The 12,454-nt window shown below is 37.7% G+C and overlaps 1 protein-coding gene across 1 annotated transcript in view; it reads left to right on the top strand.

Moving 5' to 3' along the window:
* TENM1 (teneurin transmembrane protein 1) overlaps positions 1-12,454 on the top strand; it is a 407,415-nt gene that overhangs the window by 112,160 nt on the left and 282,801 nt on the right. Inside the window, exons 5-7 of the mRNA XM_053662339.1 lie at positions 71-281; positions 6,293-6,394; positions 7,761-7,955. Of these exons, the coding sequence (XP_053518314.1) occupies positions 71-281; positions 6,293-6,394; positions 7,761-7,955 (508 nt within the window). The remainder of the gene's footprint in view (positions 1-70; positions 282-6,292; positions 6,395-7,760; positions 7,956-12,454) is intronic.

Below are 12,454 nucleotides of genomic sequence, written 5' to 3'. Positions count from 1 at the left end.
CAAGTGAAGACATGTTCCTCAGTTCAGAAGTCAAAGTAGAGGCTCATATTTGTCTTTGTATTTGTTCCAGTTTGATTTTGTCAAACTAATGGATGGAAAGCAGCTGGTCAAACAAGACTCCAAGGGCTCTGATGACACCCAGCACTCCCCTCGGAACCTGATATTAACCTCACTGCAGGAGACAGGTTTCATAGAGTACATGGACCAAGGGCCTTGGTATCTGGCATTTTATAATGATGGAAAAAAGATGGAACAAGTATTTGTGTTAACTACAGCAATTGGTAAGCTGCCTTGGCTATTATTGTGAATTGACAGTATAACTCAAGAAAGACACAATCAGTGATTAAAGTAATATGGATGTTATTTACTCTTATTGCTCATTCTGCCTTAAAGTCATTAGTCAGGATAGGCCACTATGTGAAAGGCTTATGTTGTCATTGTCATTAATGTTGCTTAAATGCTGATTAAGATTCTTTAAAAGCTCCATTATTTGCTGCTATTTTATGATACTTACCATGCGCTGTTTAGTATGTTTTCAGTAGAAATAATTATCTGGATAACATTACTATTAAGGCTACATAGGACAGCTTCAGTGAAGAAGGGACCAAACAGGGGAAGCTCTGTTAATTCAAGATCTATTAAAGACCAAAAGCAAATAAGCACCTTTGAAAATGGACAAACTAGTATCAGTCCAGTTCTTCTTTACAATGACTGATTCTAGAACTGATGTCTAAGGTTTCAAAATACATCCTTAGAGTATTTAGAGAAGACTCTTAAAGCATAATAACTTGGGTCATTCAAAGCCCTTTCTTTTAGAATTTTTAGTTTAAAAATAATCACAATGGCTCTTTCAGTGGTCTCTGGGTCTTTTTAAAACATGTTCTTTTCAATACAATGTCTTCACCCACTCTTATTCACAGTTCACCCTAGTCAATAAGAGACATCTCACTCTTGTGGGGTTTTTTTTTTTTTTGGTGAATTCATTCCCCTTGACCCTTTGTGTGAATAAAGCTGAGGTCTTTAGCAATTTTAGAGCCCAGAGGGTAAACAATTCATTGACACAGTATTTTATTGTGTGAATTTTCCTGAAACACTAGTCTTTTAAAAGAAGGGAAAATGTTTTGCAGCTGTCAGTTTTCTATAACTCTCACTACTTTATCCTTTAGTTAACCTGTTCAACCATATGTTTAAGAAGATGTATTGACTGTTAATAGATGTACCATCTGCTCTTTATAACAATTATGTTCTATTTTTACTTTATGCTGAAGACCTTCAGTCAGTAGAAAATGGTATTCCACCCATAAGATTATCAAAAACTTTCTTCTAATTTAATCATGAAGGCAGTAAAAATACACTGATGATATTTCCCCTAGAGAAATGCTCCACTGATTTTATATCTTCAAAAGAGCAACTATTTGTTAAATTGGAAAAAAAATATTTTTAGTCATGGCACTGTTTTGCCACTTGCAGACTCACTGGGGCCGATTGAAAAAACATACACCTTTCATGATATTTTTTTACCGAGTTCCAATTTTGATCATGCAAATGCCAGTGAGTTATGAGAAAACACAGTTCTCCTAAGAAATTGAACAATTGTATCTAAAATATTTGTAAAGCTTTTTCTCTCTTCTGGTTATCCTGACCCCTAAGCTTAAGTGAAAACACTAAGCAAATGATTAACCTTTTAAAAAATCAATAGACAGCTGTTAAAAGCTGTGAATGGGGGCCTGGGGGATGGAGGAATTGAGCAGAAAAACTCATGGACACAGACCACAATGTGGTGACTGGGGGGAGTGGAGGGAGGTGGAGGAGGCTAAGGGGGCATAAAAGGTGATAGAAGGAAACTTCACTAGGGGTGAACACACAATACAGCATACTGATGATGTATTGTGGAATTGTGCACCCGAAACCTGCAAAATTTTGTTATCCAGTATCACCCCCCAGTAAATTCAAACAAGGGGGAAAATCAATAGATCCAGAAATATGCTTGGAGTTTTTTCTGTCTCCTACTTCCTCCCAAAAAGAACCTAACCTTTGAAGTATGTGTTATCTCCCAGATATTAAGCTGTCACTTTTCTATGCAGCAACATACTTTTTTTTCCTTATGCAAGTCGGTTTGTTTACTGTTCTGTTGTCTTTTAAGATTAGAAGTAAGGGAAATATTTCTCCTATAATTCTACTTAAAGAGAATCCAAATAAACTTCCAAAAAATCAAAGGCATATAAGGTAATTACTCTAAGTTCTCCCCATTAATTTTTTAATGTTCTTATAATTCATTTTAATTTTAGTAAAAAGAGGCTAAAATATTTGATTCAACAAATTAAGGTTTGTGGAAGTGGGTTTAACCATTGTAAATGCTGCTTATTTTCTGTTTTATAACACTAGAATTAACTCATTGTTCTCAACTCTGTTTGGTCTGCTACTAATAAGGCTTGTTAACATAAGAAATGTATTTTTATAAGGTGGTTCTTTTTTTTTAGCCAAACTGATGACCGTTGCTAGGAAGCAAAATCTCAACAGATTGAGAAAATGCTCCAGACAATGGCAGTTTCAGCACTTCTTTTATACATCAGAACCAAAGGGGAAGATCTAGGGGGGTTACATGAAATTCATTGGTGATAAATTAGGGCGGCAGGAGAAAGCAAAGAGGGGGAATCCCTGAGATTGGATAAAAAGTAAAACAAGCATAGACATACTTCTTTTACATTTGTGGGTATAGGATAGTTAACAGTCAACAATTAACATGATAATATTAATAACGAGGGGATATGTGGTCTCTGCTCTGGTGGGTGGTTGTGCTTTGAAGGGTCCAGAAAAAAGGAAATGACTTTGACATTGCAAAAAAGGTATGCTATCAGGTGTCTTTATAGTAGATGCAAAAAAAATACAGCAGACAGATCAGTTAAGTTAAAGATTGACCTTTCTTAGGGAAAAAGACCGCCTTGGACATGACTACCCGCCATCACTCACTTTTAGTTAGAAAGTGTTAATTTCAGACCTTCTGATGTAGTTCCTTTAAGTCTCTGAGTTTGTAAGACCACCACACAGGCCTCCCCTGAGCTAGTCAGTTTTAGTGTGTGGCCCTCTTTTCATCCACAGGCTCAAGACAGTATTAATAACCAACACTTTTTTGAGTGGACTAACATAGGTTAGTCCCTGGTCTGTATTAATATGTACTATTTTTCCAATAGTGTGGGCAGAGTTGTCAGTATCCCCTGATCTCAGCCAGTCTGCTCTGTAATGTGATAATATATGGAGTGCCAGTTTGCCCCAAGCACTGTACTAGATGCTTTACATTCATTTATCTTGTTTGATTTTCATCGCAACCCTAATAGCATAGGTATAGTATACTTATATAATAAATAAGTGTTCTTATTATAATAAATAAGGAAACAGGCTTGGAATGTGTAAATAATCTGGTAAAGTCTCACAGCCAGCAAGTGGCAGAATTGTGATTTGAAACACCCAGTATGTCTGATTCCAAAGCCCATGCCCTTTAAACCATACTCATCCATGGATTATTCATTACCTTTAGTTTCTGTTAGAAGAAAACCTCTCAGAAGCAAAACTCACCATCAATGTAGATGCAGATATTGAGGGGCTTTATAAGTATAAGCTAGGGGTTTATACACTAGTATAAAAACAAAATTATAAGCATAGAACTTTAAAACGATTCTCTACTCTAATGAATTTCTGTCTAGGAAGTCAGTCTGCAGTAGGATCAAGAAGGTAGAAGGCAAAGCTTCCTGGAGGGCAACAGAGAAAAACACATTATTTTTTCACTCCTAAATATTTATGTGATCATGTTGTAGCTATCCTCCTCCTGGAGTTCCTGGACCATCCCAATGACTCTTTGATGCCCTGTGGAGACAGCAGCTTCCAAAAGCTCCTCTATTGCCCTTCCTTCTCATTTGCATTGCTGGTGTTAAGCTCAGTGCAGCAGTGTGGGCCCAGGGACAGCTTTTAGATATAAGTCAATAAGATGTAGTGATTTTTATTTATTTTGATAGCAAACTTTATTAAATTTTTTTCTATAATAGCTACATTTCCACAAGACTAATTCCATAAAGTTGTCAATAGAAACAGGTATGAAATTAAATTCAACTATATTTACCTTTGAATGCTTCCACCATGGCCTCCTATTAACCATCCAAGGCAGGGGAAATCCAAATGTGGATTTAAAAACTGTCAATACTGCTTAATACAAGAAAGCTAGATAAGTAGAAAATAGAGAAATATTTGTTCTGTCTTAGTATAAAAAAGACTTTTTGTGCTTTTCATAATGACCTTTTAAAAATATTAATGATTTTCTGAAAATAACACATGTTTTACTTAGTTAAAAATGGTTAGCTTTTTATCCAATGTTACACTTTTGCCAGTGCAGTTGTAGTTCAGAAATGCCAAGTGCCAATTTCTTATCCAGTTCAGTTTTCTAAAACAATGATAAGAGCACAGACCATCACAAACTACAGAAGGCTCTCTGATGTACTCACATGGGGTTGAGAAGGATTATGTCCTATGATTGGTAATAGGATGGCTATCCACACAGCCACTGGATTCATGCTCAGCTTTCTGACACTCCCCCAACAAGACTAGATACCATTTCCTTCCCCTTGTATTTATTCTGCCCAGGGCAGAGCTCCAAGTCTAGCTCAAAATTTTTCTAACTATGGAAGTTTATTTGAAGCATTGGTTCTCAGTGTGTTAATGCTTTGGGCACCTGCAGGATTACCTGCTGTATTTGTTAGTATGTAGATTGCTGGACCACATTCCTCAGAGACAGACTCAGTGGATCTGGAGTGAAGCCCAGACATCTGTGCCGTAAGTGCCTGGTCAAAAGGTGGTCAAAAGGCCTCAGTTGAATAAATGCTATTTCTCAACCCTGATTATAAATGCTCATAGTTCAGGGGAAGATGCCAAGACTACTTCCTAGAATATCTCCTTCTAATTGGAAGTAGCTTATCCAAGTGAAACTAGCTTAAGTAGATAGTTTGGATTGAAAAGGAAAAACTGGTGCATATGAGAAGGATGAATTTAATACACCAGAATAGAAAACTCAGAATCCAGGAGTGCTAAATATACAGAACGTACAGAAAAGAGTAATAAGAAGATGATTTTTAAAAGATTTTATTTATTTATTCTTAGAGGGGAAAGGAGAGAGAAAGAGAAACACCAATGTGTGCTTGCCTCTAGCGCACCCACTACTGGCCCACAACCCAGGCATGTGCCCTGACGGGGAATCAAAGCTGCAACCCTTTGCTTTGTAGGCCTGGGCTCAATCCACTGAGTTACACCACCCAGGAGAAGATGATTTTTTTTAAAAACCACAAGAGTAAAGCATACATCATCAAAGTTTTTGGACTTGGAATTTAATGCTATTATATATGCAAAGACAATTTTAAATTACAAACACTTTTTAAATTTATAATTTTTGCAGTAACATTGATTAACAATATTATATAAATTTCAAATGTACAATATTATAATTTTGAAAGTCATTGTCAGAGTGAAAACTTTATCCCTTTTCAGTCAAAATACTGGAAGACTTATGCAAGTTTTGTTACAGTGTACATTTTTATGGCACCAGAACTACCTATGGGCACCTTTAAAACCTTCTCAATTCCCCTAAAGCCTGTTCTTCTCAAAGAGTGGATTGAAGGGAAATTAGTGGCAGAGAACTCATAAGCATTTACAGTCAAGAAAGCATTTCTCAACAAAATACTTAGGTTCTAATGCTTTTAGTGGTGGTAAATTTAATATGAACACTTACTTTAAAAGCCTTCCATTGTCACTTGTTAATGAAAATGAAATACTGATTATCATATTTAAGCTGTCAAGATAGTAGATTAAATATTTTAAGGCACCAGAGAAGAAAATTTTATTTGCAATAACCTAAATTTGAAAAATAAACAGTAGACTTAGTCTTCTGGTTGCATTTTTAAGCCCATTTTGCTTTTAAGAAATGTCCTATAATCCTACTACATATTTAGCTTTATCATGAATGTCTCATAAGAATACAGTTCAGCCAGACCCTTTACACACTTTAGAGATGAGGTTGGTTTTTAGTTACACTCTTGAATAGCCAGTTCAGCAAATCCGGGGTGCTTTAAATAATTTGGAACTGCATGTGACATCTTACAGAAATCTTTGGCATCTATTTTAAATAGTAAGTGCTCCATAGACAGCAGAGAGTAAGACTGTCATAGGCCCAGAGTTTTTGCAATTTCAAAAAATTAAGGATTCTATAGCCTGTAGATTTGTTCATTTTTTTTCTTTTTCTCTCTATTAATAGAAATAATGGATGACTGTTCAACTAATTGCAATGGAAATGGAGAGTGTATCTCTGGCCATTGCCATTGTTTCCCAGGATTCCTTGGACCTGACTGTGCTAGAGGTAATACTGCTATGTTATTCTGATTGATTTAGGGAAATGGATGTCATTTGAAAACTCAGGAGGAAGAGGAGTGGCAATAGTGGTCATAGGAACAGGAGCAATAGCAACAGCACTGCCCACCGCTGCTACCAAAAGTTGAGCACTTATTCTGCCAGGAACTCTATTCTAAACACTGTTATGTCTTTTAATTCCTCCTTCCTTCCATAGTCCTCATAGGCAGATCTGGTATTATTCCAGTTTTATGGGCAAAGAAACAACCTCACAGAGCTGAAATAACTTAATTAACCAGGGTTACCTAAGTAGCTGGGATTTGTACCTGGATTGTTCAACCCAACCACTATGTGGTACTTCTATGTCCTGCATGAACTGATTCATAATGAATGAAATTTAAGAGTGGGCAAAGTAGGTAACTGCTCATGCATACCCATGTAAACTGGATTCAGTGGGCCATCACCAAATGGGCAAGTAGTCCAGCCAGTAAAGACTAGAAAGTCAGACATCAAACTGAAACTTTACTATTTCCTAGACTTGCCCACAGTTTAATTCTTGAGAAGCTTTAGGTAAGTCATATCATGTTTTCCCATAGGCTTACTGTTATGACTTTAGAGGTGCTTTCTTCTCATCTATGCACTCTTAAAGTCCTCAGTCTGCTAATACTTTAATCTCAGATTTCTCAGCCACTTAATCTCTTTAGGTTAAATTCTATTCAACAGAGAATTCTATAGCACTTGCTAGGTTCCCAGTACCACAATAGATCTTGAGGAGGTAGGGGAAGGAGTGGAGGCAGTGGCTAGTATTAAAAAACAAGACAGAAGATACAGGCTCTGCCCTCAAGGAGCCCACAGTTTCAATAGAGGCAAACTGTGACAAAGCAGAGTTAAGTGTTCTAATAAAGGTCTGTACAATGTGTCATGGAACTAGACATCTTTCCCACACAAATCTCTTTAAATGCATGACCTTTTAAAGATAACATTCTGTGAAATGAATAATTCCCTGTTTATTAGTTTTTCAGATTTTGGGGGGGGGGTCCCCTCTGTCTGCTAGAGGAAGAGAAGCCATAAGGGAGAAAATCCCTAGTTTATACAAATGGTGATAATAATTATTACTTAAGGGTATGATGGAATCAAAATCAAATACTTGAAATAATTTCTCTACTCAGGATAGGTTTATAATTTATCAATATCTCACTCCCATAAGAGGAAAATTCTGTTTGTAATCACAAATGTGTACCTATTCAATAAAGGCTAAGACAGAAATAGTACAATTTTTTTTGCCTGAAATATTGTACAAGAATCAATAGCGAATTGCTTGTTGGAGATTTTAAAAGCATTATGAGAACATTAAAAGTTCATTTGCCAATCTTCAGATTCATGCCCTGTGCTGTGTGGTGGAAATGGAGAATACGAGAAAGGACACTGTGTCTGCCGAAATGGCTGGAAGGGGCCCGAGTGTGATGTTCCAGAAGAACAATGCATTGACCCAACATGCTTTGGTCATGGCACCTGCATCATGGGAGTATGCATCTGTGTGCCAGGATACAAAGGAGAAATATGCGAAGAAGGTCAGAGCCCCATTTCAATCTATTGCTTCAGGCTTTGCTCCCACTGAATTGTTCAAGGCACCATTCTATACCTCTAGTAGAAATAGAAGTGGTCTTAACAACTCATAAACGCACAGTGTGCCTGCTTTATACATGGAGCAGGGAGTTGGAGGCAGGGGAGTGACTCCTCCTCTCTCTTCTGACAGTTTCTAATCTTAACATGAGGCCATATCTGAGATACTTGCAGAGCGATAATGAAAAATGGCATTTCTCCCCTCATTTTAACACTGTTTTATAACTTGAGAATTTCCATATTGATGATTTTAGGTGTTGATGAGTATGTTTTCATTATTACAGAGTGCACTAGGCTATATCTTACTTTAAAGCACCTGATAAAAATAATATATGCACATTTGGAACCATTTCATGGATTTTTTCTTTGGGAGTGATTTGCAATTACCATTATGATTGCTTCATATTATTTATTTTTACATACCTCATGCTGAAAGTTGACCTCCATGCCTAAAGAAGCAGACTTATTACTAATGAGTTTCAAGGCAGTGCCTTTATATTAAAATTCACTCCAAGGGAGCCTTTACACACCCTAACCGTATTTTGAAATGACAATAGTTTTATCATTTAAAGAGTCACATTGGAAAATAAGTTTACTAGTAATCAGACCTTTTTCATGCTACATTTCTGAAATAAGACTGATTTCAGAAATAACATTAAACCATTACCATGGGAGATGGTCTCATCACAACTATTGTTCAGGAAAGAAGCTGCTGAAAATGCTCTATCATTGCTTTTTAAAGATGGCTCATTAAGACCATTACACAGCATTCTAAAGAATTTAATCTCATTCCACTCCATGAGCAAGCAAGAGTTTAACTTTTCACCTTCAATGCATCAGCAGTAGTAGAATTTTGGTGTGAAGATTGTATCTGTTCCAGTGAATGCCGAGGCACCTGAGCTCCTGAGACTTTTAGAAATTGTTTGTATGCTGATCCAACTGCATTCATAATATTTAAGTTGTAAATTCAGATGCTGTGGACACACATATTCACCCCAAAATGGTATTATCACAACATGTACAGTTTGCCATAAAAACTAACCTAATGAATTTAGGCTCTTTTATTTAAATTACATAAGCAATTGAAAAAGGACTTAGCATTCTAGGCATCACTAAACAAATTTGTAGTATAACCAGGATAGCATGGAATGACATACTTAACAGTCTAAACTTTTCAAATACAATAGAAAAAATGTTTTAAGTCATACATCACATGCCAAGAACCCACAAGTAGAACCGGGCTCATGGATGGCTTTGTTTGGTTCTCTAAAGTGGTGGTGGTAGTGGTGTTTTTATCATTGTTTAATGTGACTAATTTGCCAACATTTTTTAAAAATATATTTTATTGATTATGCCATTACAGTTGTTCTATTTCCCCCCTTTATTCCCCTCCACCCTGCACACCCCTCCCCCACCATTCCCCCCCTTTATTTTATGACCACGTGCCTCAAGTTCTTTAGATTCTATATTTCCCATACTAATCTTGCCCTCCCCCTATCTATTTTCTACCTACCGTCTATGCTACTTATTTTCTGTACCTTCTCCCCCCTTCTCCTCCCACTCCCCTATTGCTAACCCTCCATGTGATCTTCATTTCTATGGTTCTGCTCCTGATCTAGCTGTCCTCTTAGTTTGCTTTTGTTTTAGGTGTGGTTGTTAATAACTGTGAGTTTGCCGTCATTTCACTGTTCATCTTTTTTATCTTCTTTTTCTTAGGTAAGTCCCTTTAACATTTCATATAATAAGGGCTTGGTGATGATGAACTCCTTGAATTTGATCTTATCTGAGAAGCACTTTATCTGTCCTTCCATTCTAAATGAAAGCTTTGCTGGATAGATCAATCTTGGTTGTAGGTCTTTGGATTTCATGACTTGGAATACTTCTTTCCAGCCTCTTCTTGCCTGTAAGGTCCCTTTTGAGAAATGCGCTGACAGTCTGATGGGAACTCCTTTGTAGGTGACTGTCCCCTTGTCTCTTGCTGCTTCTAGAATTCTCTCCTTCATTTTAATCTTGGGTAATATAATGATGATGTGCCTTGGTGTGTTCCTTCTTGGGTCCAACTTCTTTGGGACTCTCTGAGCTTCCTGGATTTCCTGGAAGTCTATTTCCCTTACCAGACTGGGGAAATTCTCCTTTATTATTTGTTCAAATAAGTTTTCCACTCGTGGCTATTCCTCTTCCCCTTCTGGTACCCCTATAATTCGGATGTCGGAACGTTTAAAGATGTCCTGAATGTTCCTAAGGATCAGGCAGGAAAGATCCACCGGACCAACCCAGGCACGCCGGCAGCCGTAGGCCGATCCCAGGTGTGGAGTAGCAGGTGGACCCACTGAGGGGGCAAGGCAGTGGATTCACTGAGGGCTGACCACAGTCACACATTTGTGCGCAGATTAACCAGTGAAGGAGCAAGCAGTGAGACAGACCATGCAGGGTCCAGCAGCAGGAAGCAGCAGAGGGGACCGCTATTGTCCCTCTCTGACCCCGCCTCCATGTACAGCGTCACAAGCCAGCAACCTAGGTGGCCTCTCTCTGACCCACCCCCAGATATAGCGTCACAAACCAGTGACCTGGGTGGCCTCTCTCTGACCTGCCCCCACATACAGCGTCACAAGCCAGCAACCTGGGTGGCCCCACCCTGGTGAACACCTAAGGCTCCGCTTCTTATACGTAACAGGCACAAACAGATCAAAACATGGCTCAAGAACAACTCAGAGCCCCAGAGCCGATAAATCTAAGCAAGGAAGAAATAGCCAAACTTTCAGATGCACAGTTCAAAACACTGGTGATCAGGATGCTTAGAGAACTGGTGGATTTTAGTCACAAATTAGAGGAACATATGAAGGCTAAACTAATTGAAATGAGTGGCAATGCACAGGAAACCAATAGTAATGGAAAGGAAACTGGGACTCAAATCAAAGGATTGGACCGGTGGATTGAGCACGGGCCTGCGAACCAGACAATCGAGGTTCGATTCCCAGTCAGGGCACATGCCAGGGTTGCAGGCCGGTTCCCTGCAGGCCACTTCTCAGCAGGGGATGCACGAAAGGCAACCATACATTGATGTTTCTCTCCCTCTCTCCTTCCCTTCCCCTCTAAAGATAAATAAATAAAATCTTTAAAAAAATAAAATAAAATAAAAAGGAGTGGACCAGAAAGAGGAAAAAAATGACCAAACAGAAAAGGATGAAGAATCAAGAATTTAAAAAAATGATTTGCCAAAATTTTAAAATAGAGAAGTGTCATAGAAAAACCTCTATTGCTAGCCCCTTGTGAACAACTTGATACCCTGGGCTCACATTGCTACTTGGTGGCAGTCAGCTGGAGCCGAGGAGCAATAGCTTCCTTTACACTATTCTCAGTTCACTCCCAGCACACTCTGTTTTCTCACATCCAACCCATCGCATTCCTGTGTGCCACCTGCCTGGCCCCTTCAGCCATGTAACTATATGTGTCTGATTTAAGTGTATCTTACCTATTCATTGAAGGTGGCTTTTTAATAAAATAAATTATATTAAGTTAATTACCGCTTATTAAAATTTTCTTTTCTTTTTTATTGTTGTTCAATTATAAAATTTTCTTGTATTTTAGTATAACCAAATGGCTTCCTTCTGATACAACATTCTATACTTTAGACATTTTCCTCCCCTCCAAATAGCAAATAAATAAAATTAGATGCACCTCCTGATATTTAATTGCTGACTAGCTCAGGCATTAAAGCATTGTGCTAATGATTCTGAGATCATGGGCTGATTATAATGGCAATCATACTAAATGTTTGTTTAAACTTACTTTGTTCCCTGGCCACACCACACCCTCAAACTAGGCTTATCTTGCAAATGATGGCAGATTGTATCAGTCTTTTTCCATTGCTGGAAAAGTAATTCAAAGTGTGCACCTGCATCGTGGTAAATTATTTGGTCTCATCTGAATGGGAAGACTAAAAGTTTGCACATCAGCTTTTCTAGTTTCCATGGTCATGCAGGTAAAAGGATAAAACATCTCCCTGAGGCAAACATAAGAATGTACTTCTAATGTAGTTCATCCATTTGTCCAAAAATGGATATGTGTATCCAAAAATTATACATGTGTTCAAAAGTTTCTAGAGTCATGCAAAAGGAATGGAATTTGTGATATTCTGAAACATTGGAAACTGTCACCATGTCCTTATAGAAAGAGAAGCTACATGAATTTTTCAATTGGGTTTAATCTATTGAATTTTTAGCGCTTCTAAGGAATAAATGAGAGGTTATAATAAATTTGTTTATTGTATGATTTCATGCAATAGCAGTCACTTTACTTGTTGCCTTGAACAATTCAAACTTAAAAATATATCAACTTCTCTATACGCGGTAAGTAAAAGGAATTTCTGGGTGCTCTGATCCCAATTTCAGAAAAGACAAGGAATGACTTACCAAATATTCTTGGGCATTTTTTGCAAAGCCAAGGA

This window comes from Artibeus jamaicensis, unplaced genomic scaffold (assembly GCF_021234435.1).
Source record: "Artibeus jamaicensis isolate MK-2021 breed Jamaican fruit bat unplaced genomic scaffold, CSHL_Jam_final contig_240, whole genome shotgun sequence".
Taxonomy (NCBI): domain Eukaryota; kingdom Metazoa; phylum Chordata; class Mammalia; order Chiroptera; family Phyllostomidae; genus Artibeus; species Artibeus jamaicensis.
Note: the sequence above shows the minus strand (reverse complement) of the source record. Positions and strands in the feature narration are given on the sequence as shown.